The following is a 26180-nucleotide window of genomic DNA, read 5'->3' as shown; positions in this document are numbered from 1 at the left end:
ATAACAAAGATGTTTCATGAGATTTGAAACAAAATTCAACAACGACTTGCTTGCGTAAGATTTTGGCTTGTTTCAGAAATTCTGGACACCCTCTCTTTTGTATGGGCATCTGTAAACAATGGCCCAGAAATTCGGGTCGAGGGCTTCCCGCGGCTGCAAGCCCCCGATCTGCACTTACCTTGCGCGGCAGCCGTTGAGCTGTGGGGCCCCGTGGAATTCCAATTCGGGGCCTGCTCCAGCTGCCGGCGCGCAGTGCTTGCGTATCTCAGGGGCACAGTTAGTTCGATGCGTCCCCTGGGATCACATGGGCCATGTGGAGCCAATCGGAGCAGGGAATGCTCTATTCATAAGTCTGACCGGAAGTGCTGTCAAGGCTTATAAATACTACGGCCCCAAAATAGCACTAAATCTTCAAATAAATTTTTTTTTTAATCACATTTTTAAAATAAACTATAAATTACATGAAATAACTTTTAAACAATAATTTAAATTTTTGAAAAAAATAATTTTATATTCTAATGGGGCTAAAAATAAACTTACCTTGCTTTAAAGTATTTAAAAATAATAAACCTGTGGAAAAAATGTTTTAATTTTAATTAATTCACCATTTACCTTGTAAAATGCAGGCCTTACGCCTGCTTTTTACATTTCGAAATTCTGCAGGCTTACGTTCCCGGAGAAACCTGTAAAAAAACCTAAGTTTGATGCGCACGCACAGCCTCCCCCGCGCACGCGTTCGACCTCTGAACCTCTTCGTTCAGAGGAACGGAAGTGCCGGTTTCCTGCGCATGCGCAGTGCATGCAGGAAACCGGCACTTCCATCGGGCCTACGGGTGAGTACCCCATGCGTACTCACCTGTGGAGACCCGAATTTCTGGGCCAATGATTCATTCAAGTGATCCAGTAACAGTGTGGCTGTACCAAAACAGTACATTACGGAGACACAGAAGCAGATTCATATCTTTGCCAGCTGGTTAGTGGTAGGGCATCACGGAGCGAAGTTGAGTGGAAGCTAGGTCCTTCCTCACAGGAAAAGAAGGACATTTTTCGGCAAGTCAGCTGCTGTTGTCCCTGGTGTCTGGTTAAATTGTGCAGTGAATTTTTCATGCTTTCAGGCCCTTGATTCTTTCTGAAAATGGTTCACATTTTGATGTAGAGATAAGCCACTTCGTGGCATAATTTTGCTGTTTTTTAAAAATTATGTTACTCAGCATCAACTGCTTTATCTGGGAATCTGAAATGAAAACATAAAATACTGGAAATAGAGCAGGTCTGTCGGCATTTGGAAAGAGAAGAGATGGATTTTGTCGGAACTGGAGACTGGAAGTTAATGGATGGACTACCGTACGGTCCATGAATTAGGCACATTTCCCTCTGCACCCAAATTTCTAATATGCCTTCCCACTGTGTGAAGCTCTGCACTGCGAGTGTTAAATTAGAAAATGTATTCAGTGATACTTATAATGGAAATTGTAAATGTGCGTTCACTAATGTAACGACTCCCTCTGTTGTGTGATGTGAGTATAACAGGGTGCAGAAGACTGCTTAGTTGCACTATTGAGGAAAATAAGAAGTGAGGTCTGATTTCTGGTCAGATGTCTGGTTTTAAGCCCATGGATATGAATTGCAATTTAGTAAGTGAATACATTCTATGATCAAACCATGATTCTGCCTGCATACAAAGTATTTTTACAAGTCTAGCTACTCAATGAAATCGGAAAAAAGGGATGCAAGTTATGGGCAGGAAATAAAGTAGTTAGGTTTTTGGATTGGTGACTATTGTCTGACTGTACCCGATTGGAGTGGTATTAAACTGATTAGAATTGTTCTTGCACAGAACTGCTGTTATATTTATTCCCATAATGAGCTCACATTTTTCTTTCACTTCCTTTTGTCATCTCAAATTGTTTCAGTATTATAATAATGAAATGTGGCAAGTTTCGAAGTGCACGATGTACTCTGACGGTTCATATTGTTATCAGAAATGTATTGGATAATTTTACAGCCGGTAACATTCTGCTACATCCATTTTATATATTTCAAAGCTGATTCAACTTTATCCAATCTTATTCTTCATTAGCCTCTCCATCACCATGAGAAGTGTAGTGTAAATTCAGTTTTTTAATTTGTACCCAGTCTCAGATGGTTGCTAATTCCAAAGGTTATATATTGCAAAAGCAACAAAACATAGAAACCGAAGGAGTGTCAGTAAAGTACAATGAAAAAGAAAAGCCAGATGAGAACATTTTACCAATATTTATTTTTCAATTAATAGCCATGCAATTTTCGTGACATCGTAGATGCTGATATTTTGCTATTTTAGAATTATTCAACTTTTTCTTTCACTTCCTTTTGTCTAAGCACCTGCTAAAAACAGGACAAATGTCTGTTAATTATTGGATATACAGGCCCCACTTTTCCAATAATGGGGAAAGTGGGATTGAGCTGCACTTGCCTGCACTGCCAGCCCAGATGGTGGGCCTAGCTCAGTTTTCCAATGGGATCCCTTCCCCCTATTTAGAATAGGATACAAGCACAGGAATAGCTTGGCCTGTCGCACATGTGGCACTGGTACAAATCCAACAAAGCAGCTGACAATTAAAGGGAAATAAAAACAGCAAATACTGGAAATACTCAGCAGGTCAGCTAACACAAGGGCATCAAGTACAACATAGAGGCACTGGAGAAGGTGCAAAGACGATTTACTAGAATGATACCAGAACTGAGCGGTTCCACCTATCAGGAAAGATTGAACAGGCTGAGACTCTTTTCTCTAGAAAAGAGAAGACTGAGCGGGTGACCTGATTGAGGTCTTTAAGATCATGAAAGGGTTTGATAGGGTAGATGTAGAGAAGATATTTTCACTTGTGGGAAAGACCAGAACTAGGGGCCATAAATATAACACAAAAGCAAAATACTGCGGATGCTGGAGATCCAAAACAAAAACAGAAAATGCTGGAAACACTCAGAAGGTCAGGCAGTATCTGTGGCGAGAGAAACAGAGTTAATCTTTCACCATAAATATAAGATAGTCATTGATGTAAGAAAACTACTAGGCACTTGGTCTGAGTATTAAACAAGGCTTTAATCAACTGTTTCACAACATGGAGGTCTAGTTGTCCTTCACTAGTTCCTGTTTACAAAATGTCCTGAGCAAGCTGGGCCCATGCCCGAGTATTTATACTCTCCCTGGACAGTGCCACCAGCAGGCCGCCCAGTATTATTTCATACGTCATTTCTACATGAATGGCAAAATTCATGTCATTCTTCCTGCCTGAAAGATTGGAAGTCCGGCGGCTTCCTTCTACTGAATTAATCGGACTAAGAATAGATGCAGTCGTTTGGATCTCCGTCGGTGGCCGGAAGGCACGTCTCCTTGAACCGTGTTTTGGTCCCTGAGTCGCTTAGTTCATACCTGCGGGCTGGCAGAGTCCGTGTCGCCTTGATCGACCTGAGGGGGACTGGGGAGATGGTGGCTCTGGGTGCGTTTGGATCTCTGTTGGTGGCCGGAAGGTACGTCCCCTTGGACTGTGTTTTGGTCCCTGGATCGCTTAATTCGTACTGGCGGGCTGGCAGAGTCCGTGTTGCCTTGATCGACCTGAGGGGGACTGGGGAGATCATGGCTCCAGGTGTGGGGTCCCACAGGTGCAGAGTTGGCTTCACCCTGCCCAGTAGTCGGTGACTGACCGGCGTCCTGGCTTCGGGTGGCCATCCCGCAGGGAGCGCTCTGTTCCCCGGGTTGATCTGGCGGAATAGCTGGCAGATCCCTTGACGTCCCGGGCAGGTCGTCATCCTCAAAGGAGCGCAGGGTATCGGCATCATTAATATGGATCCCACTATCGATTGGGTCTGTGGGACCGGTTGGGCAGGGAGCCAAATCCCGAAGTGACACTCTGGATTCCCGGCCATCAGGGTACTGCATGTACGCGTACATGGGATTGACATTCGTCAGTTCCACTTCGTCGACGAGGGGCTCACTCTTAGAGGATCGGACGAATCTTCGGAGCAGCACGGGGCCAGTAGCTGCCAACCATGATAGTAGGGATGTTCCAGGAGTGGAGCGACGCTGGAACCCGAAGAATCGTTTGTGAGGAGTAGCGTTGGTGGATGTAGAAAGAAGAGACCTGATGGAATGCAACGCGTCAGGGAGCATAGTTTCCCACTGCTGGTCTGATAGGTTGTGTGACCTCAGTGCAAGACGAACAGCGTTCCAAATGATAGCGTTGTATCTCTCAACCTGTCCATTTCCAATACGATGATACGGTATTGTTTTACTTGTGGCGATTCCCCATTGGGAAAGATAACTTTTGAGTTCGCTTGACATGAAGCAGGGATCCTGATCAGAGTGGATGAAATTGGCCATACCGCAAAGGGAAAAGACCTGATCGAGGCATTTGATCACAGTGGAAGTAAGCATATTGGGACAGGGGAAAGCAAAGGGAAAGCGTGAATATTCGTCCACCATAGTAAGCAAGTAGGTGTTCCGCGTTGAGGAAGGCAATGGCGCTTTAAATTCAATGCTGAGTCGCTGCATAGGCTGTATAGCGTGTATGAGCGAGACATCCAATGGACGGAAGAATTGCGGTTTTAATTCCGCGCAAATACTACAAGTGGAGCGTGTTCTTTTCACGTCTTCCGTAGAAAATGGGAGATTTTTAGATCGCACAAAGTGTAACATATGGGTAACGCCAGGATGGCATAAGTCAGTATGAAGATCCGCAAGAGTCGAAGTTGACATGGAAGAGCAGAATGCACGCGTGGGGGTATCCGGGGCCACATTCTCTTTGCTGGGTCGATAATGTATGGTGTAGCCAAAGGTGGCCACTTCCATCCTCCAGAGCTGTATTTTGTTATTCTTGATCTTAGTGCGTTTCCGGTTATCCAGCATAAAGGCCACGGAGCGCTGATCGGTTATAAGCGTGAAATGGCGACGAGGGAGAAAATGACTCCATTTACGTACCGCTTCGATGATAGCTGTAGCCTCCTTCTCGATAGGAGGATAATGGAGCTCGCTACCCTGCAAAGTTCTGGACAGAAATGCAACGGGTCGACCACCTTGATTCAAGGTAGCCGAGATCACCACCTCCGTTGCATCGCACTCGACCATGAAAGGGAGATTTTCATTGATGGAATGAAGCGTGGCTTTTTCCAGTTGTTGCTTGAGGAGGTTGAAAACTGAAATAGCCGTTGCCTCCAACGGAAATGACTTCGCGTGAAGCAGGGGCTGGATCTTGTCAGAAAAGTGGGGTATCCACTTCGCATAATAGGCGAACATGCCGAGGGCCCGACGAAGAGAGCCGAGATTCGTAGGAGGAGGGAGCTCCTGAAGCGGACGATGTCGCTCCAGATCCGGTTTGATGACACCATTGCCCACCCAGTAGCCAAGGATGTTGACTGATGGTACTGATTTCACAGATTTGGACTCATTTAAAGTTAAGTTGCGACGACGGAGAACATCAAGAAATTTCTGGAGGTTGACATCATGCTCCTTCTGGTCATGACCAGCAATGGTGATATTATCCAGATATGGAAAAGTGTCCATTAAGTTCTCCTGTTTGACTAGGCTACCATTGCCCGTTGGAAGACGGCCACCCCATTGGTGACCCCAAATAGAAGGCGACAAAACTGGTAAGGCCGACCATTGACCTCAAAGGCCGTATACTTTTTGTCAGAGTCCTTTAACGGTATTTGATGGTATGCGCTCTTTAAGTCAAAAGTTGAAAATACCTTGTAGTTGGCAAGGTTATTGACCATGTCATCGATGTGTGGTAGTGGGTAGGCATCTAGGTCAGTATACTGGTTAATAGTTTGCGAGTAATCGATGAAAAGACGTTTCCTGTGTTGCTTCAGAGGATTTTTAACAACAATGACTTGAGCCTGCCAGGAAGATAAGCATGGCTCAATGATACCATCAGCTAGAAGGCGAGAGATCTCTGCCTTGATAAAGGATAGATCATCTTGGCTGAAACATAGTGATTTAGTGACTATGGGCTTACATCGGGGGGAAATATTGGCAAACAAGGAGGGCTCATCGAACGAAACCGTCAAAAGCGCACAAAACGGTACTTTGGAAATAGTAAGCTCCAGCTTTGACCCTCCAAACTCGAAAGTGAGTCTTTTGTGTTGTTTCTGGAAATCCTGTCCCAGGAGCACATCAATGCATAGGTTTTTGAGCACCCCGAGTCGGGTGGAGAAATAAGTGCGGCCATTGAGAATAAGGTCGACAAGACAAAAGCCGGAAGAGTTGGTGGTCAGTGTCGTCAGAGCCATTGCAATTTCCCTGTCCGAGGGGTAAATACGTAGTTTTAACTTACTGACAGCCTGCTCACTGATGAAGCTGTCAAAGCTGCATGAGTCGATTAGTGCACTCAAAATGTGTCCATTTACTGAAACCTTCGTGGCTGCATGGGACAGGCTTTGGGGAAAAACAGCTGTGATGGGAGGAGGAGCAGTTTTACCCTTGACAGCTGTAACCTTAGTAGTGGCTCTTGGGGGAGGAGCAGTTTTATAGATAGCAGCTGCAACCTTAGTAGTGGCTCTTGGGGGAGGAGCAGTTTTATAGATAGCAGCTGCAAAACTAACATGGGCTCTTGACCGGTATACCTTACAAAAGTGACCTTTCTTACTGCAATGATTGCAGGTTGCATTACGAGCAGGACAAAATTTCCTATACTGGAATGCACCTCCACAGAAGAAACACTTCCTTCCAGATTGCCAAGATGCCGCTAGGGCAGGGTCGTCATCAGTGAGGGCTTCTAGGGTAGGGTCGTCATCAGCTACGATAGTGCCGTCATCAGTGAGGGCTTCCACCCGAGGCCCATTGGAGGAGTCACCAAAAGTGATTAGCAGCACTCCGTGCACGTGGTAAAAGATAGGCATCTGCATTTTTTTTGCTATGTCCAGAGAACATGCCTGGTCATAGGCAGCTTGTAACTTAAGGGTTTTATTCTCCAACAGACGCTGGCGTATGAAGGGAGACGCAATTCCATTAATAAAAGAATCACAAATTAACTGCTCCTGGTACTGCTCAGCTGAGACAGCTTTGAGATTACAATCCTTGCTGAGCCTGCGAAGCTTTTGAAGGAATTTATCACATGATACGCCAGGTTGTTGTCGAGTTGTGGCCAGTAGATGCCGAGCAAAAATTTTGTTTGGGGCCTTAACATATAGTTGCTGTAGTATTTGGATAGCAGAGTCATAGTCTACACAGTCTTCGATATATTCAAACACATGAGGAGATACATAATTGGCAAGTATCTCTAACTTATCAGGAACATTCTCACCACACACCCTGAGGAAGCTGCTGAAGGTACGATACCAGTGTCTCCATACTTTAGCAGTTGTAGGTGATTCCGGATCCAGGTCAAGACGAGCGGGTCGGAGTAAATTCTCCATGATGGATTGATTACTACCTCTGGTTCCCTTCTACTGTTTGAGTCGTAGTCGTCTGTTCCCAAAACCACTCAGAGCGTGGAGCAGGTCAGTTGATTAAACTGACGTAAGAAAACTACTAGGCACTTGATCTGAGTATTAAACAAGGCATTAATCAACTGTTTCACAACATGGAGGTCTAGTTGTCCTTCACTAGTTCCTGTTTACAAAATGTCCTGAGAAAGCTGGGCCCATGCCCGAGTATTTATACTCTCCCTGGACAATGCCACCAGAAGGCCGCCCAGTATTATTTCATACGTCATTTCTACATGAATGGCAAAATTCATGTCAGTCACTAATAAATCCAATAGGGAATTCAGGAGAAACTTCTTTACCCAAAGAGTGGTTAGATTGTGGAACTCGCTACCACAAGGAATAGTTGAGGCAAATAGCATAGATGCATTCAAGGGGAAGCTAGGTAAGCGCATGAGGGAGAAAGGAATAGAAGGATATGCTGATAGGGTTAGATGAAGAGGGGTGGAAGGAGGCTCGTGTGGAGCATAAACACCGGCATGGACCTGTTGGGCAGAATGGCCTGTTTCTGTGCTGTAAATACATTGTCATACTTTGTAATACTTCTGAGGAGAGAGAAACAGAGTTAACGTTTCAGGTCATTGACCGTTTGTCAGAACTGGAAAAAGTTAGAGATGTAACAGTTTTTAAGCAAGTACAGAGGCTGGGTAAGGGGGAGGGAGGAAAGAAAATAAGGAAAGATCTAGGATGGGCTGGAAGGCAGGAGAGGTTAAATGACAAAAGGAATAATGGTGCAAGACAAAAGGGGATGATAATGGGACAAGTAAAGAAACAAAAGATGGGTCCAGAGTAGCTGTAAATGGCAATAGCAGAACCATTGCCAGTAAATGCTGTCCGAAAAAATGGGAGCAATGGTTATGATCTGAAATTGTTGAACTCAGTGTTGAGTCCGGAAGGTTGTAAAGTCCCTAATCACAAGATAAAGTGCTGTTCTTCGAGCTTCCACTGAGCTTCATTGGAGCAGTGTAGGAGGCCAAGGTCAGAGTGGGAGTGGGGCGGAGATGACAAACAACTGGAAGTTCAGGGTCATGCTTGCGGACTGAATGGCAGTGTTCAGCAAAGCAATCACCCAATCTGCGTTTGGTCTCCCCAATATAGAGGAGACCGCAACGTGAACAGAGAATACGGTATACTAAATTGAAACAAGTAAAAATAAATCACTGTTTCACCTAAAGGAGTGAACATAAGAACATAAGAAATAGCAGCAGGAGTAGGCCATTTGGCCCTTCAAGCCTGCTCCCCCATTCAATAAGATCATGGCTGATCTTCTACCTCAACTCCACCTTCCCACACTATCCGCATATCCTTTGATTCCCTTAATATCCAAAAATCTATCGATCACTGACTTGAATATACTCAATGACTGAGCATCAACAGCTCTCTGGAGTAGAGAATTCCAAAGATTCACAACTCTTTGAGTGAAGAAATTGCTCCTCATCTCAGTCCTAAATGGCCAACCCCTTATCCTGAGTCTGTGACCCCTAGTTCTAGATACCCCAGACAGGGGAAACATCCTCCCTGCATCTACCCTGTCAAGCACTATAAATATTTTATATGTTTCAATGAGATCACCTCTCATTCTTCTACATTCTAGTGTATGGGGTCCGGGACGATGGGAAGGGAGGAGGTGAAAGAGCAGGTGTTGTATTTCCTGCACTTGCATAGATGGTGCCGTGGGAAGGGTAGCAGTTGTTGGGATGATTGTAGAGTGGACCAGGGTGTCGTGGATGGAACGATTGATTCAGAATGTTGAGGGGGCAGGGAAATACGTATTTGGTGGTGGCATTGCGTTGGAGGTGGCAGAAATGGCGGAGGATGATCCGTTTAATGTGGCGACTGGTGGGGTGGAGGATGAGGACAAGGTGAACCCTATCAAGGTTCTGGGAAGGAGGGGAAGGGGTGAGAGCAGAAGTCTGGGAAATAGAACGGACACGGTCGAGGGCCATGTCAACCACGGTGGAGGGAAATCTTCGGTTGAGGAAAAAGGAAGACATATCGGAAGCACTGTTGTGGAAGGTGGCATCGTCAGAACAGATGCGGCAGAGATGGAGAAACTGGGAGAATGGAATATAGTCCTTACAGAAAGCGCGGTGGGAGGAAGTGTAATCAAGGTAGCTGTGGGAGTCAGTGGGCTTATAGTTGATATTGGTTGACAGCCTCTCCCCAGAAATGGAGATAGAGAAGTCGAAGAAGGGAAGGGAAGAGTCAGAGATGGACCATGTGAAGATGGGAAGCAAAGTTGATGATATTTTCCAGTTTGGGGCGAGAGCAGGAAGCGGCACAGATACAGTTATCAATGTACCGGAAAAAGAGGTGAGGGAAGGGACCTGTCTAGGACTGGAAAGAATGTTCCACGTATCCCACGAAAAGGGAGGCATAGCCAGGACCCACACGGTTCCCACAGCAACACCTTTTATTTGGAGGAAGTGTGTGAAGTCAAAGGAGAAGTTGGTCAAAGTAAGAAGAAGTTCAGTCAGGCGGAGGAGGGTGGTGGTGGATGGGGACTGCTTGGGCCCCCGGCCAAGGTAGAAGCGGAGGGCCTTCAGGCCATCCTGGTGAGTGATAGAGGTGTAGAGGGATTGAACGTCCATAGTGAAAAGGAGATGGTTAGGGACAGGAAACTGGAAACTGTTAAGTGGTGGAGGGCATCAGAAGAGTCGCGGGTGTAGGTCAGAAGAGACTGGACTAGGGGAGAAAAAATAAAGTCAAGATAGGAAGAAATAAGTTCTGTGGGGCAAAAACAGGCTGAAATGATGGGTCTACCAGGGCAGTCCTGTTTGTGGATCTTGGGAAAGAGGTAGAAGTGGGCTGTGCAGGGTTGGGGGACTATGAGGTTGGAGGCAAGATCTCCAGAGGAGATGGGGTCAGTCTGGGAAACAATTGCTTGATGTTCGGTGATGGGGTCATGGTTCAGGGGAAGGTAGTCGAAGGTGTCAGAGAGTTGGCGTTCAGCCTCCGCAAGGTAGAGGTCGGTTCACCAAACAACAACAGCGGCACCTTTGTCGGGGTTGGACTTGAGATAATGGAGCGCTGCAAATTCAGAAGCAGGTAGATTAGAGTGAATGAGGGGAGTAGAGAAATTGAGATGGCTGATGTCACGCTGGCAGTTCCCAATGAAAAGATCAAGAGAGGGTAAGACGACAGAGGAAGGGGTCCCGATGGAATGAGAATTCTGAAGACTGGAGAGTGCTGGGGGGGGGGGAAGATTCGCAATTCGCCTATTAAAGGGGAAGCTCTGGTAGGAACAACAAAGTGGGTAAGCGGGCATCAAAAGACTTGTTGACAACACTGCTCCTTTTGAAGCTGAAGAATTGGAGGTCTTGCTGTAGGAAGTGCACTAAAGAAGGGGGCCCTAAGTAGGGCTGAAGGCCACCTTCCAGTAAAAGCATAAGTGTAAGCTGCAGGGAGAGAAATTGCTGACAATGGAGTCCTTTTCACTTTTATCAATGGGTATGGTAGTGTCGTGGTTATGTTACTGGACTAATAAACCAGAGAGCCTGAAAGAAAGAAAGAAAGACTTGCATTTATATAGCGCTGTTCACGGCCACCGTACATCCCAAAGTGCTTTACAGCCAATGAAGTACTTTTTGAAGTGTAGTCACTATTGTAATGTGGGAAACGCGGCAGCCAATTTGCATATAGCAAGGTCCCACAAACAGCAATGTGATAATTACCAGATATCCTTTTTTTTTGTGATGTTGATTGAGGGATAAATATAGGCCAGGACATCAGGGATAACTTCCCTGCTCTTCTTCGAAATAGTGTCTTGGGATCTTTTTACATCCACCTGAAAGAGCAGACGGGGCCTTGGTTTAACATCTCATCCGAAAGACAGCACCTCCGACAATGCAGCACTCCCTCAGCCCTGCACTGGAACGTCAGCCTAGATTTTTGTGCTCACATCTCTGGAGTGGGACTTGAACCCATAACCTTCAGACTCAGAAGCGAGGGTGATACCAACTGAGCCACAGGCTGACAAAGTCTGAGTTCACAGTCCTATCATTGGAAGTTTGAAAATTTTAATTCAGTTTAAAAATATATCTGGAAATAAAAACCTGGTATCAGTAAAAGCTGTCAGGTTGTCATAAAAAGCAAACTTGTTATTATCAGGATATTAATGAAGTTAAGAGTTCCCGCACCAACTTGTAACAGCCCTCTGAAGTGAAGCATATTTTTGTGGCCAACGTTAATTAATTTCTTTGTATGTAGGCAATAGGATTGATATGAGGAACTCTGATGCCCACATGGGTGTCATGTGCACATGGGACACCTGGTACTCGAGGGAAGCCTATCAGGGAAAGTGAGGCAAAGATCCTTGAAAACATAGTATCTGTCCCACGATACAGGTATGCACTGCAGACTGCTGATGTGGCGTATATCCCTAGGATAGCTTGGAAGGATTCATGAATTCCACCAGAATCACCCGAATGAACAGATGCAGCCTCAGTTTAACATCTTCTCTGAAGAACAACACCACCAACAATGCAGCATTCCCTCAGCATTGCTTGAGTCTGCCTAGTTTCTGTGTTCAAATCCTGCAGTACGGCTTGAACACAATCAGGTATGGTAGTGTAGTGGGTATGTTACTAATCAATTGGAGTGAACTAATAATCCAGGAGAACATGGGTTTAAATCCCACCATGGCAGCTTGAGTTTGATTTTTTTTTAAATCTGGAAATAAGAAGCTGGTTTCAGTAAAAGTGACCATGAAGCTGTTGAGTTGTTATAAAAAGCCATCTTCCTCACTAATGCCTGGCTTATATGTGACTCCAGCTCCACACAAACGTGGTTGACTCTTAACTGCCCTCTAACATGGTGCAGCAAGCCATTCAGTTGTATCGCACCACTTGTGGTTCAAGAAGGCGGTCCAACACCATCTTCTCAGAGCAAGTTGGGATGGGCAATACATGCCTGCCTTGCCAGTGATGTCCACATCTCGAGAATGAATTCAAAAATAATCACCTACTCAGATACAAGAACACTACCAAATGAGCCAAGCTGACAGCTTTATTTCAATCTCTCAATAAAACGAAAAGAGTAGAAGCTTTAATTGAATAACATGATTTTAATAGCCATTAGTTATAATAATTAAAAGTATCTGTTTAAAGGAAAAAATGTATGATTGGGCAGGGAAGGCTAGAATGGAGATATATTTTCAACATAAAATTAGGACCTGCTTTTTAAATTGGAAAAAAATTCACATGATATTAGTAGATAAATTATTTTTCCAAAATAACAACAGAAAATGCTGGAAAAACTCAGCAGGTCAGGCAACATCCGTGGAGAGAAATTTGAGTTGACGTTTCGGGTCGAACCCTTCTTCAAAACTGGAAAGAAAAGAAAATAGATCGAAGGCAGGGCTGCGATCGGACAAAAGAAGTGAAAGAGACAAAAGAAGTAGAAGAGACAATAAAAGGTGTTCGAAGCCAGACGAGATGGTAATAGGCTGAGATTAGGTGTGAAGTGTACTGGCAGGGCAAGAGATAGCTGCCAGGTGGGAGAGTGAAACAAAAGGAAAGGGGCGGGGGGGAAAGGAGTGGAAAAATTACAGGTAAAAAATGTAATAGGGGCCGAGGTTATGATCTGAAATTGTTGAACTCGATATTGAGTCCGGAAGGCTGCAAAGTGCCTAATCGGAAGATGAGGTGCTGTTCCTCGAGTTTACGTTGAGCTTCCATGGAACAATACAAGAGGCCAAGGACGGTGAATTAAAATGACAGGCGACCAGAAGCTCGGGGTCACCCTTACAGACTGAACGGAGGCGTTCCGCAAAGCAGTCACCCAATCTGCGTTTGGTCTCCCCAATGTAGAGGAGACCGCATCATGAGCAGCGAATACAGTATACTAGATTGCGAGAAGTACAAGTAAATTGCTGTTTCACCTGGAAGGGGTGTTTGGGGCCCTGGACAGTGGGAAGGGGGGAGGTATAGGGGCAGGTGTTACATCTCCTCCGCTTGTACGGGAAGGTGCCAGGCGAAGGGGAAGGGCTGTTTGGGGTGATAGAGGAGTGGACTAGGGTGTCTCGGAGGGAGCGGTCCCTACGGAATGCTGAAAGGGGAGGGGAGGGGAGGGGAAGATACGTTTGGTGGTGGGATCACTTTGGAGGTAGCGGAAATGCCGGAGGATGATCCGTTGAATGTGGAGGCTGGTGGGGTGAAAGGTGAGGACAAGGGGAACCCTATCGTGGTTCCGGGAGGGAGGGGCAGGGGTGAGGGCAGAAGTGCGGGAGATAGAACTGACACGGTCGAGGGCAGTGTCAACCACGGTAGAGGGGAATCCTCGGTTGTGGAAAAAGGAAGACATGTCTGAAGCACTGGTGTGGAAGGTGGCATCGTCGGAGCAGATGCGGCGGAGACGGAGAAACTGGGAGAATGGAATAGAGTCCTTACAGGAGGCGGGGTGGGAGGAAGTGTAGTCCAGGTAGCTGTGGGAGTCAGTGGGCTTGTAGTGAATATTGGTTGATAACCTATCCCCAGAGATGGAGACGGAGAAGTCGAGGAAGGGAAGGGAAGAGTCAGAGATGGACCATGTGAAGGTGAGGGAAGGGTGGAAATTGGAGGCAAAGTGAATGAAATTGTCTAGTTCGGGGCGAGAGCAGGAAACGGCACCGATACAGTCATCAATGTATCGGAAAAAGAGGTGAGGGAGGGGACCCGAGTAGGACTGGAACAAAGATTGTTCCACATAGCCCACGAAAAGGCAGGCATAGCTAGGACCCATGCGGGTACCCATGGCAACACCTTTGATTTGGAGGAAATGAGTGGAGTTAAAGGAGAAGTTGTTCAATGTGAGAACAAGTTCAGCCAGGCGGAGGAGGGTGGTGGTGGATGGGGACTGGTCGGGCCTTTGTTCAAGGAAGAAGTGGAGCACCCTCAGGCCATCCTGGTGGGGGATGGAGGTGTAGAGGGATTGTACGTCCATGGTGAAAAGGAAGCGGTTGGGGCCAGGAAACTGGAAACTGTTAAAGTGGCAGAGGGCGTCCGAAGAGTCGCGGATGTAGGTGGGAAGAGACTGGACAAGGGGAGAAAAGATAGAGTCAAGATAGGAAGAGATAAGTTCCGTGGGGCAAGAACAGGCTGAAACGATGGGTCTACCAGGGCAGTCCTGTTTGTGAATCTTGGGAAGGAGGTAGAAGTGGGCTGTGCGGTGTTGGGGAACTATGAGGTTGGTGGCAGCGGGGGGAAGATCTCCAGAGGAGATGAGGTCAGTGACAGTCTTGGAAACGGTGGTTTGATGTTCGGTGGTGGGGTCATGGTCCGGATGGAGGTAGGAGGAGGTGTCGGAGAGTTGGCGTTCAGCTTCCGTTAGGTAGAGGTCAGTGTGCCAAACAACAACAGCACCACCCTTGTCAGCGGGTTTAATGACAATGTCAGGGTTGGATCTAAGAGAATGGAGTGCTGCAAGTTCAGAGGGAGGTAGGTTAGAGTGACTGAGGGGAGCAGAGAAATGGAGATGGCCGATGTCACGGCGGCAGTTAGCGATGAAACGATCTAGAGAGGGTAAGAGGCCAGGGGGAGGGGTCCAGGTAGAACGGGAATTCTGCAAGCGGGAGAAAGGGTCAGTTGTGCGGGGGGAAGACTCCTGGCCAAAGAAGTGGGCACGGAGACGAAGGCGACGGAAAAAGAGCTCAACATCATGCCGAGCTCGAAATTCATTGAGGTGGGGGCGTAAGGGGATGAAGCGCAGGCCTTTGTGGAGGACTGATCGTTCGGGGTCAGAGAGTGGAAGGTCAGAGGGGATAGTAAAAACGCGGCAGGGGGTGAGATTGGGAGACGGGGGGTCAGAGGAAAGTGAAGGGGAAGAGGGTTCCGGAGGGGCGTTGGTATCCAAGAGTTGATGAAGCTTGCGATCCTTGACATCGGAGAGGAAGAAAAAAAGTTTTTTGTTGAAGCGTCGGATGAGTCGAAGGATGAAATGGAACTGTGGACCCGAACAGCTTTGAGATAGAGTGCGCCGGTGTTGCTGAAGAGAGAGGTCGAGAGTGTTCATGTGGCGCCGCATGGCGTTGAGCGTCGATCGCAGGATGTGGCGAGAGCAGTAGTTCGAGGAACGATGAATATCTTGGAGATACTTGTAATCCTGGGTGGATCCGAAGCACGAAGGGTGGAAGTTTAGTTGGAATCCACGTGGAATAAGTCGGAACCGGAGACAGTTGCTGAGGAAAATGATGTGGCTGTGAAACCGAGTCTTGGCAGATACCTGATCAAACACGAGAAGGGGAACTGAAAGTAATGAAGATGAACAAGGTTGAAGAGCCAAACAGAGATCCCGTCAAAGAGAAGAGCAGAACTTCTTCAAGGTAGGCATTCCTAGAAGAGGTGTGGCAGTGAACCAAACACTAGTACGATAGCAAAATACTGCAGATGTTGGAAATCCGAAATAACAACAGAAAATGCTGGAAAAACTCAGCAGGTCAGGCAACATCCGTGGAGAGAAATTTGAGTTGACGTTTCGGGTCGAACCCTTCTTCAAAACTGGAAAGAAAAGAAAATAGATCGAAGGCAGGGCTGCGATCGGACAAAAGAAGTGAAAGAGACAAAAGAAGTAGAAGAGACAATAAAAGGTGTTCGAAGCCAGATGAGATGGTAATAGGCTGAGATTAGGTGTGAAGTGTACTGGCAGGGCAAGAGATAGCTGCCAGGTGGGAGAGTGAAACAAAAGGAAAGGGGGGGGGGAAAAGGAGTGGAAAAATTACAGGTAAAAAATTAATGGGGGCCGAGGTTATGATCTGAAATTGTTGAACTCGATATTGAGTCCGGAAGGCTGTAAAGTGCCTAATCGGAAGATGAGGTGCTGTTCCTCGAGTTTACGTTGAGCTTCCATGGAACAATACAAGAGGCCAAGGACGGTGAGGTCCGAGTGGGAATGGAGCGGTGAATTAAAATGACAGGCGACCGGAAGCTCGGGGTCACCCTTACGGACTGAACGGAGGTGTTCCGCAAAGCGGTCACCCAATCTGCATTTGGTCTCCCCAATGTAGAGGAGACCGCATCGTGAGCAGCGAATACAGTATACTAGATTGCGAGAAGTACAAGTAAATCGCTGTTTCACCTGGAAGGGGTGTTTGGGGCCCTGGACAGGTATAGGGGCAGGTGTTACATCTCCTCCGCTTGCACGGGAAGGTGCCAGGCGAAGGGGAAGGGCTGTTTGGGGTGATAGAGGAGTGGACTAGGGTGTCTCGGAGGGAGCGGTCCCTACGGAATGCTGAAAGGGGAGTGGAGGGGAAGATACCCTACCATTTCCACCCTACCATTTCACTCTCCAGGGAGTCTTTCAAATAACTGCTTCAGCAGCAGTCTGCAGGCAATCTCACAGTTCCATATCTTTTCTGGGCCTAGAGGCTGACTTAGAGGTTTGTGCTCCATAGATAAGAGATTCAAAACAAAAACCAATTTCATTTTTACACTTATTTGGAGGGGTGAATTACAAAACCTTAAAAATAAGTTTCAAAATTGCCCCAGTCTTCGGGGGTCTTTACCTCAATTCCAGCTTGCACTTGAGTGGTCCACATATCCACCCCTTGCTCGGCCAGTACACCTGGTCTCGCCAAGCGCACCAAGCAACCATACACCAGGTCCAAATGAAGATCCAGGACATGGGAATTCCGTCATTCATTGTTCCCCCTGCCCTCATGTTGATGACTTTATAAGAACAGATCGAGGTTCTGCTCCAACAAGGTCTTCCGAGAAAGCTTGCAGCTATGTTGGGGCCCAGCGTATCGGACCCAGCCTAGTTTCTAGCCATTCCAGCGTACTTCTGTCAAAGCTACCGTGGGAGTATACTGGAACAGCTGTGACATTTTGGGGCCCTTATGTTGCAGTTCAGCAGTGATGCAGATTGGAGTAACTTGTGATTCTGTTTCCTATCTGGTTTAGGCTGAAAACATCCTGTTCTTGGAATTAGACATGGCAACACCCACAGTGTTTGAGCTGGAGATCCCACGGTCACAGTCACTACACGGAGCAACTGGAGGAGAGCTACATCATAACAGTTCCATTTTCCCAGATCGGTCAGCCACTACAAGAGTTAGGAAATCAAGATCATGGTGAGAATTTCTCAAATCTTAACAGTTCTTTTCTTAGCAGGGTAAAATTCACTAAGTTCCTTATAAAAAGGTTTCTCATGCATACCCAAAGAACAGAGGAACTTAGTCACAATTATTATGATTTTAAGGTGTATTTGGCATTCTTGACTGATCTGTCAATACCACCATGTTAACCTTGATAAAAGCAGTAGTAATCCAGGAAGTGTTTTCATAAATCATGAGAAAAAAAAAATGATTGGTTCAAGAACAATGTTCCCTCGAATTTTTTTTTGTACTGAGCGGGCCACAAACTCCTTTGAGCGCGACCATTTAATCCGTGGGCAAATGTTACAACAACAACTTTTACAACAACAACCTTTACAGCAACAACCACTTAAAAGCATATATACAGTAATGCCACACTGCCACCGCACTGTCTCAAATCATGAGACAATCAGACAAACTCTTAAAAATCATAAAATCTTTTTTGGTTTATAAACCTCATTAATGGCTTTATTTAATCTCTAACAGGTCACAGCTCTTACAAAAACTATGGGGGGAATTTTGCCAGCCCTGGGGCGGCGGGTATGGAGGTGAGACTGCCGGGAAAATGGCAGAAACTGGGGGCGGGTACCGAACCTGCTCCCAACCCGCCTCTGTGCCATCTTCCCGGGAGGCGGGTCCCCGACTTGCGCAGGGACCCGTCTCCTCGAGACGGGAAGGGGATTACAGGTAGTTAACAGGCAGTTAAGAGGATTATCCCCATTTTACCCCTGCAAGTACAAGCTTCCCAACGGCTGCGAACCTCGCCAGGGTCAACGAGGTGAGCAGTGGGTCTGCGGGGGTGAGAGGGGTCGAAAAGTGTGCTGAGGAGGTGAGTGATGGGTGCAAATGTGGAGAGGTAAGTATGGGAGCTGAGTGTAAAGTGTTAGAAAAAGTTTACTTACCTTTGTTTCTTCCTGCAGGCATCAACCCTTGGGGATCCGGAGGTGCCTCATCTCAACGGCAGAGATGACAGAATGGCTGCTGCATTCTCCGATGCAATAGCCATCTGATTTCTGCTAAAGAAAGATGTTTAGTGAGTCTTCAGTACAAGGACTCACCTTAGAACAGAGATTGTCAGTGTTTGACAGCTTCTCAAAGCTGTCAAATGCTGACATTTCATCTGTCAAAATTTTTTGACAGATGAAACGTCATACGCTGACGTCCTCTGTCACCGGCTTACCCTTAATTGGCCAGCTAAGCCTGCAGGGTGGGCTTAACAAGGTCAATCAAGGGAAAATAGAATGGGTTGGCCGGACGTTGTTGGGGACGGAACTGAAACCCGACAACCAGCAGTCGCGTCCCCATTGATAAAATCCAGCCCCATATTACACATGTCTTGTGTTAGAATTTGCTCTGTCAGGTGTCCCATCAAAGTTAATCATAATATCCCAGGGTCATTGTCTGATTAGGATATGCTAATATTGAAGATTAGTTGGGACAATGTTGGAGTAGGATGAAGCAGACGGGTCGGCAACATCCCATGTGAGGGGTTAATAGCAGATTGGCCAGAACAATGGAGGCACCAAAACTTACACATAGCAATTATCAGCAAGGTCACGTTAATTATCTGGGATTGTCCAGGTCATTTCGTGTTCCTTTGTAAATTCAGACAGGAAACATCAGGTTAAATTGATTAGCTGTTAAACCATCAAGATGGTCATTATGTCAAGGTCTGGAGATTTGGTGAGAAGGAACATTCTGGGCAAAGTCTCACACATCCCATTCTACGTCTACTCTGCTACTATCCTGCTCACTATTTACTATATTGCCAAATTTTGTATCATCCGCAAACTTCAAAATTGTACTTCCTACACCCAAGTCCAGGTCATTTATATGTAACAAGTAAAGCAATGAACCTAATACTTACCCCTGGGGGACCAGACTGTATACTTCTGTCCAGTCAGAAAAACATCCGTTCACCACTACTCTCTGCCTCCTACCCTGTAGCCAATTATGTACCCAAGTTACCGTCATCCCTTTAAGACCATGTGCTTCTATTTTCTGAATAAGTCTGTTATGTGGTACTTCCATCAAATGTATTTTGAAAGTCCTTATATACATCTACTGCACTACCTTCATCAACCTTCTCTGTTACTTCATCAAAGAACTCAATCAGGTTAGTCAGACATGATTTTCCTTTAACAAATCCATGCTGGCTGTTGCTTATTAATCCATTTGAACCACAGGAGCAGATTTAATGTCTCATCCCAAAAACAAATAGACTGGATATTGTTGATGGAAGGAAAACACTTCATGAACCAAATTACTTGTTCTATTAAGTTTTATTATTACACCAGACATCAGCAATAACTTTGTTTCCAACATTTGTTGAGAGGTGGTGAGAAACTAAAGCTGGAGATAACGTGCACTCAGTGCAAACATAAACCCGTACCAGACTCATGCCTCACGCCTTTAGTACCCTCAATTATCTCTTTGGTTACACCACCTCTTGTTCATTGACGTGCACCCAAAACCACTTTCCATGGGAGCAAAAGTGCTTGTAGAACTGCGGCCTAATTTAAGATTAAAAAGTGCTTCCCTCCCCCTCCCATCTTGGTATTGTTCATCTTTAAGCAGACACTCATTCGCATCAACATTTCTAGTTCAGGACCGTCTTCTTGGGTTACACATCCACAGCTCACCTTTGTCTGCATTACACCGCATGAATTGAAACGTGAAACATTAAAAAAAGTTTTGCCTGAAGAGGCTCACTGTCTAGAGGTCAGGATAATTTTTTTTTAAAGTTAACCTAAAAATAAATATATTCCAACTCACCTCTTCACCCCCAGGGTCTGGAGCGGCCTGGGCCGGGTCCAGTAGGTGTAGTATAACACTGTTAATTAAGATGATGCGGGTGTTAAAGTTCAGGTTTTCAAAACTTTATCATCGTGTAAATGGATTGGCGACAGTTTCCATAAGCAAACTGTATCTCTTATGAACTGAGAAACAGCATCTTTTGCTCTCAGCCACACCGAGTTATTGCAGCTCAGGTCTAACAATTAACCCCAATCATGGTAAGTCACTTACTGAACTCGGAAGGCAGAAAGTATTCAGAACTCTAGAATATTTTCTATAGATTGAACTACTGTCCAGATGGCTTCATATTTTACAGGATCAGAAGCAAAGGCAAAATACGATACAGCACAGCTAAACACTTGCAGGACTGGGATAGTCCATTGCTCACTCAGTGCCGGGAGGAGCTGCGCTAACATGGAGCGCGCGTGACACAAAGTGAGCTGACACCGGCTGGGCCCGCAGCCTGGTGCTGGGCCTCCTCCTTATCATGCAGGGCTGCTCTGGCTCCTGTAGACTGCCTGCCGGGCTGCACCCCTTGCCGCTCGCTCCCATGGTAACCAGACCTCCAGCTGCTGCCCTCCAGTCTCTCGACTCCCATTGGAACTCACCAGGCATCACTTTTGGGGAACCTCAATGGCATGAACTACCCGATGGAAAAGGCCCTTAAGCCATCTTTGTGCAGGGCGCCAGAGCCGCTTTTACTGTCCAGAGTACAAGTGCCGCCATATTTATGCGGGGGGGGCGGTCCTGCTGCTTTGTTCATTGAGCAACGCCACCGTCTTTGCCTAGGGCACGAATGTCGCCACCTTAGTGCAGGCAGGAGTTTCCCGCCATCTTTGTCTAGGGCACTGGTGACATTTTCCTGCTCGTTGGTTTGGGCCCGCCCCCCCTCCAGCTCACTGCGCGGTCTATGAATTTAAGTGCACAGGACCTTACAGATGACCTGCTCACCTTACAGGGAACATAGCTCATAAAAGCCCATCCCTTTTGCTCGATCTCAACCTCACTTACCTACCTTAAATTGACTTAGTTTGAACCCAGCCATATTTCCTGGTGCTATTTTAAATCCACTCCATGAGGCCTTGGGAACAAGCTCGCACACAACGGAAAATTGGTTCAATCTTGTGCCTCTTAGATCCATTTGTATTGTTTGTTTCAATAGTCTTCCCCCCTAATTTATTCCACAAATCCTGTAAATCAGGTGTTGTATTTAAGAAGTTGCCTGTGAAGATGCATTAACATCATTGCAAGGACAAAAGTGCCACTTTAAATCCAGCAGAACTGGTAATTTTGAAGGAAACAAAACCTTTCTCAGATTCCTCATGTGTACAAGGCAGGATATCCTGTTCAATAATCTTGTAAGGAAAGAAAGAAACAAATTGCATTTATATCACGCCTTTCACAACCTCAGGCTGTCCCAAAGCGCTTTACAGCCAATGAAGTATGCTTTGAAGTGTAGTCACTGTTGTAGTGTCGGAAACGCAGCAGCCAATTTGCGCATAGCAAGGTCCCACAAATGACCAGATTATCTTTTAGTCATGTTGGTTGAGGAATAAATATTAGCCAGGACACCGTGGATAATTCCCCTGCTCTTATTCGAAATAGCGTCATAGGATCATTTACATCCACCTGAAAGGGCAGTCAGGGCTCGGTTTAATGTCTCATCTGAAAGACGACACCTCCGACAGTGCAGCACTCCCTCAGTGCTGCACTGAAAAATCAGCCTAAATTATGTGCAAGTAGGATTTTTGCATGTTTTTGGAATAAATTGTATCTTATCAAGATAATCTGGCATGCAAAAATGAAATCTATATTAATTGTTCCTTTTTATATTCTAGGTCCAGGCCTGACAGACGAGTATCTTCCTCCTCTTCATTCTCCTCACTGGCTTCAGGCTCTCAACTGTTCTCTCAGTCACATGGGATGGTGCCACAGTGAGGAATACTGTGATATCTGTGCCTGTTCTAACTCTTTATCTTTCCCTTCCCTTCATCCCATCTCACTGTATCACTCTGTAAAAGGGTTCATGTCTCTCACATTCAATGAATATCCCTGGATTCAACAGTCTCCCATCAGTCTTTGTCTGCTTTGCTGCATTGTTTCACATGCTACACAATCTGGTGTACAGCATTAAAGAGACATGTTATGGGACTTGTTGAAGAGCCTTGTTATCCCATACAGGCATTATGTCAAAACTATCAAAAATAACAAGAGTATGAGAATCAAATGTTGTTAGCACTATTAGGCCTTGGAATTGGCTCATAACAGAAGTAATGCTTGAACAATTGATCATCATCTTTTCTTTTATTTTATTTGCTGAACCTTCAAATTCATACTCTTCTCAATCCCTTCAACCCCATTCCCACCTCTCCTGTACAAGAGAGACTTCCTTCCAACTCCAATCACTCTGAAAATCTGTTCTGAAAGAAGATGTGTGTGTCCTGTAGCGCAGAATGCAGCAGATTGCCTGCTGTGTTTATTTCTAAGAACAGTAATGTTGCTTTGTAAATTTGTTGGACTTTTGTTTCCTAATTAAATTGATGTTGCTGTTGCTCCGAAATGAATTTTGAAATATTTAATCGCAGGTACTGTTGTAACTGAGAATGAGGGTACTTTACATTATTGTGGATTAAAATAAATACTATATACTCAAGGACGTTAACCCACATTAGCACGACTTCCATTTTTTTTCATAAAGACTGAGGTTGTCTAGATACAGGTTGACTATGAAAATCCTCTCTTGTGTATAGAGCATTGTTCATAGTGACCAACTACAAAGCAACATTTTTGCTTTTGTCCTACACTGTGTAACACATAAATACGAGCTGCCACATCTTTAAACAATTATTTTCAATTTATTTTGGTAAAGCAAAAGGCACTGGTACAATCCTGGGTGCGACTGGCACCTTGACATTATTGACAGGCTTAAACAGTTGCTTTGCAGTTCTAAAGAAGTAACTGGTGCATTAATCTTTCTCTGCTTGTAGAATGTGCAGTGTATTGAAAGCTAAAGGGCAAGGCTATGGAGAGAACCCTGTGTTTCTGGGATTTAGAAAAGAACTCAAAAGATGTGCTTTCTGTTCAGATGGTACCGTATCTGAGTCTGAGGATTTCATTCTGTCATTTAAGTACACTTTCCACAGCTTTTTTAGTTCTCAACTTCGGCTCATACTTAGAGTATTCCATCGGCGGGCCGGACGAAATATATCCGTGGCCGTGGTATTTGCACCTGCTGTTGGATGATTGCAGTTGTGATATCTGTAGCTTTGACTGCCCCACCTTCACAGCTGTGAAAAGGTCACGGGTAGGTCAGAGGTCCGGAAGGGGAGGTGAAAATCTGCAACAATGTCAGTTTTAGTATAGCACTAATGCAGCGTCACTTGACTTTATTAGAATCATGCAATTGCAGGCAGCGTGGTGGCACCGATTAGTGGGATTCAGATTGGACTCGTCATTCTGCTGAGTTCCTGGTCTCCAGGGCTCTGCTGCCCAAACTTCCTAAACTCAATTACAGTAGGAAAGGAAGCAGGGATGGAAATTGGATGAATCGAGCCATTCTTAGCACTCCTCTTGGTGGACAACAAAGAGAAGCATTGCTTATCCTGTCTTCTTGGCCACAGAGGGGTGGGTGAGTTAAAAGGGAGAAAATGAGGGAGGAACAGGTAATCTACTTCCAAACCAAAGCATGCATGATTCAATGAGCTGTTAATATCTGCAGCCTGTTTCATTTATTTCTATATGACATCGGGCTTCTTTTATTTCCAATATGTTGGAATTTTTTTTCTATGCCCTTTTGAGCATGTTTGAAATAAAGGATAGTGTCTCTTTGAGAATCTGCCAGCATTATGCTTCCTAGCTTTGTCATAATCTGTTAACTGTAAATGGCACTGGTTCATATCATATGCTCACAGAAACCTTAGTATTCCCAGGAGCCACCTGTGTCTGGTTTAATCTGTTATTTCTTCAAATGCCACAGATATTTAATTTCATATTTTGGTACATGCCCTGAGAGCACATCCTAGCTCTGGCCTAAGCTTTCAATTTCAGTTGCTTTCTACTTCAATTAAATTTTGTTGGAACAATTAATAAAACAAATTGATAGCTGCTGCACCCTTGCATTGGTTAGAGAGGCAATATGTGAAGCAATTGTATAATGCATACACTATTACAACCTTCTGACTGTTACTTGATTCAAGTTGAAAACTATCAATGAGGAAAGATGATTTTGATTGTTCAGTAGAATCTCATAAACATTTTAGTTTGATTTTCTTGTAACAATATCAGCACATCTTGAAAATGTTAGGTTTACAAGGTCAAAAATGACTATTGGTGATAATAGCAGACAAACATATGATTCATATGACATTCCTCTATCCACTTTGGAGAATTTATCCAGTTTAACAGATTAACACCTCTATTAAAATAGACGAAGATCCTATAGACGCATTAAATGTTCATCTGCTATTATCACATTTAATTCTATCCTATAGTAATTAATTCACTACCACAAGTAAAAGAGAACTAACTTTAATTAATTAAATAAATAAATTCCTTTCATTACATTGTCCACTTTTTCTTCCATTTCATCTGTGATGTTTCCCAGCAATTTTTTAATTTGCAGTGCTTATTTATTTAAACTACCTGGTTGCCATGACATCATGTTTTTGCAAGGAATTATGGGTCCACCAAGGACTCAGTTCCCATTAAAGCCCAGCCCTGAAACATCTAATTAATTATTTAAATGAGCATGCATTGCATAATTAGGGTGGGCTTCACACAAGAACAGTGTTGCTGCTATAATTTGCCCTTGATTCTTAGTCAGCTGTCATGGCAACCAAGATGGCCTAATTATGTGAGAACACATAGCTGTAACCAGAAGAATAAAAACAGCTTTAAAGAGGTATTTCGAGAAGTTGGTTTGTGTAGGACAATTTGTCTTGGTGTAAAGTGCTTACCACATTATTCTGTGTTGAACAAGAATAGTACAGGACAAGGACGATGTTTTTGTGAAAGGTATCATCATATCTTGCACTTAATCCAAGTGGATGCATTCCACTGATGGAACTGTCACCGAGTGTGTCGGGTGCGAATAATTGATTCCAGTATAACTCGAATCCTTGGAGATGGATCTGAAGCTGTAAGATTCTTTTTACAGAAGTCTCCACACACCTTTGCTGTAATCTCAGTGAACAAACAGTAAAACTGAGTGGGACCTGCTTTGAGTAGAACCACACAGCTCAGTTAGTGTTAAAGCTGTCAGGTAATACCAGCAAGGCAAACTAGTTGAGTGTAATGTCATTCTTCTAAGGAACAAACTTTTTGAATACAGGGGGGGATAGAACAGAGTAAATTCATTTTTATCAATCATGCTTCCTTGCTCAGCAACTTTCTGTCAACAGAGAATGAGAAGCAGGCATGGTAATTTAATAAAGGGTATCATTTCACCACTGGAATCTAGTTTTTCCTTTAATACTCACCATCTCAAATTAAACCTGTGTAGGCTGACAAGATTTCTGTGTCTTTAATTTCCATTGGTGTTTATCCTCATCATCAACAAATTGGCACGGGAATGAAGCAACAAATAGAGCCACTCAATTTTGAACTCCCACTACACCCGGTTCCCACTGGGTTGAGGGAGTTAAAATCCCCTCTGGTCTTTGTTATAGCCAGCCTTAAAAAAAACAGTTGGTATATCTTTGTTGCCGTTGGTTGTACAAGACCTAACTATCAGAAGTCAGCAGCACGAGTACATCGTACACCCAGCAATAGTGGAAAACCTTGTGAGGCCTTGTACTGCTGGCAGGGACCCTCGTGCGCTCAGGACAAATCTTGAATTCATGGGTGCTTTGCA

At 45.0% G+C, this 26180-nt stretch overlaps 1 protein-coding gene across 3 annotated transcripts in view; it reads left to right on the top strand.

Annotated features, from left to right (window-relative positions):
* The window catches only part of kif3ca (kinesin family member 3Ca), a 376933-nt gene extending 353942 nt beyond the window's left edge, over window positions 1-22991 (top strand). For all 3 annotated transcript variants that reach the window (XM_085996947.1, XM_085996946.1, XM_085996948.1), the window contains 2 exons: window positions 17340-17509; window positions 22168-22991. In XM_085996947.1, the coding sequence (XP_085853073.1) occupies window positions 17340-17509; window positions 22168-22267 (270 nt within the window). In that variant the 3' untranslated portion in view covers window positions 22268-22991. The remainder of the gene's footprint in view (window positions 1-17339; window positions 17510-22167) is intronic.
* The last annotated feature ends 3189 nt before the right edge of the window (window positions 22992-26180 follow it).

This window comes from Somniosus microcephalus, chromosome 9 (assembly GCF_052327205.1).
Source record: "Somniosus microcephalus isolate GS21.2 chromosome 9, FLI_Smic_1.0, whole genome shotgun sequence".
Lineage (NCBI taxonomy): Eukaryota > Metazoa > Chordata > Chondrichthyes > Squaliformes > Somniosidae > Somniosus > Somniosus microcephalus.
This window is presented reverse-complemented; position numbering and strand designations above follow the sequence as displayed.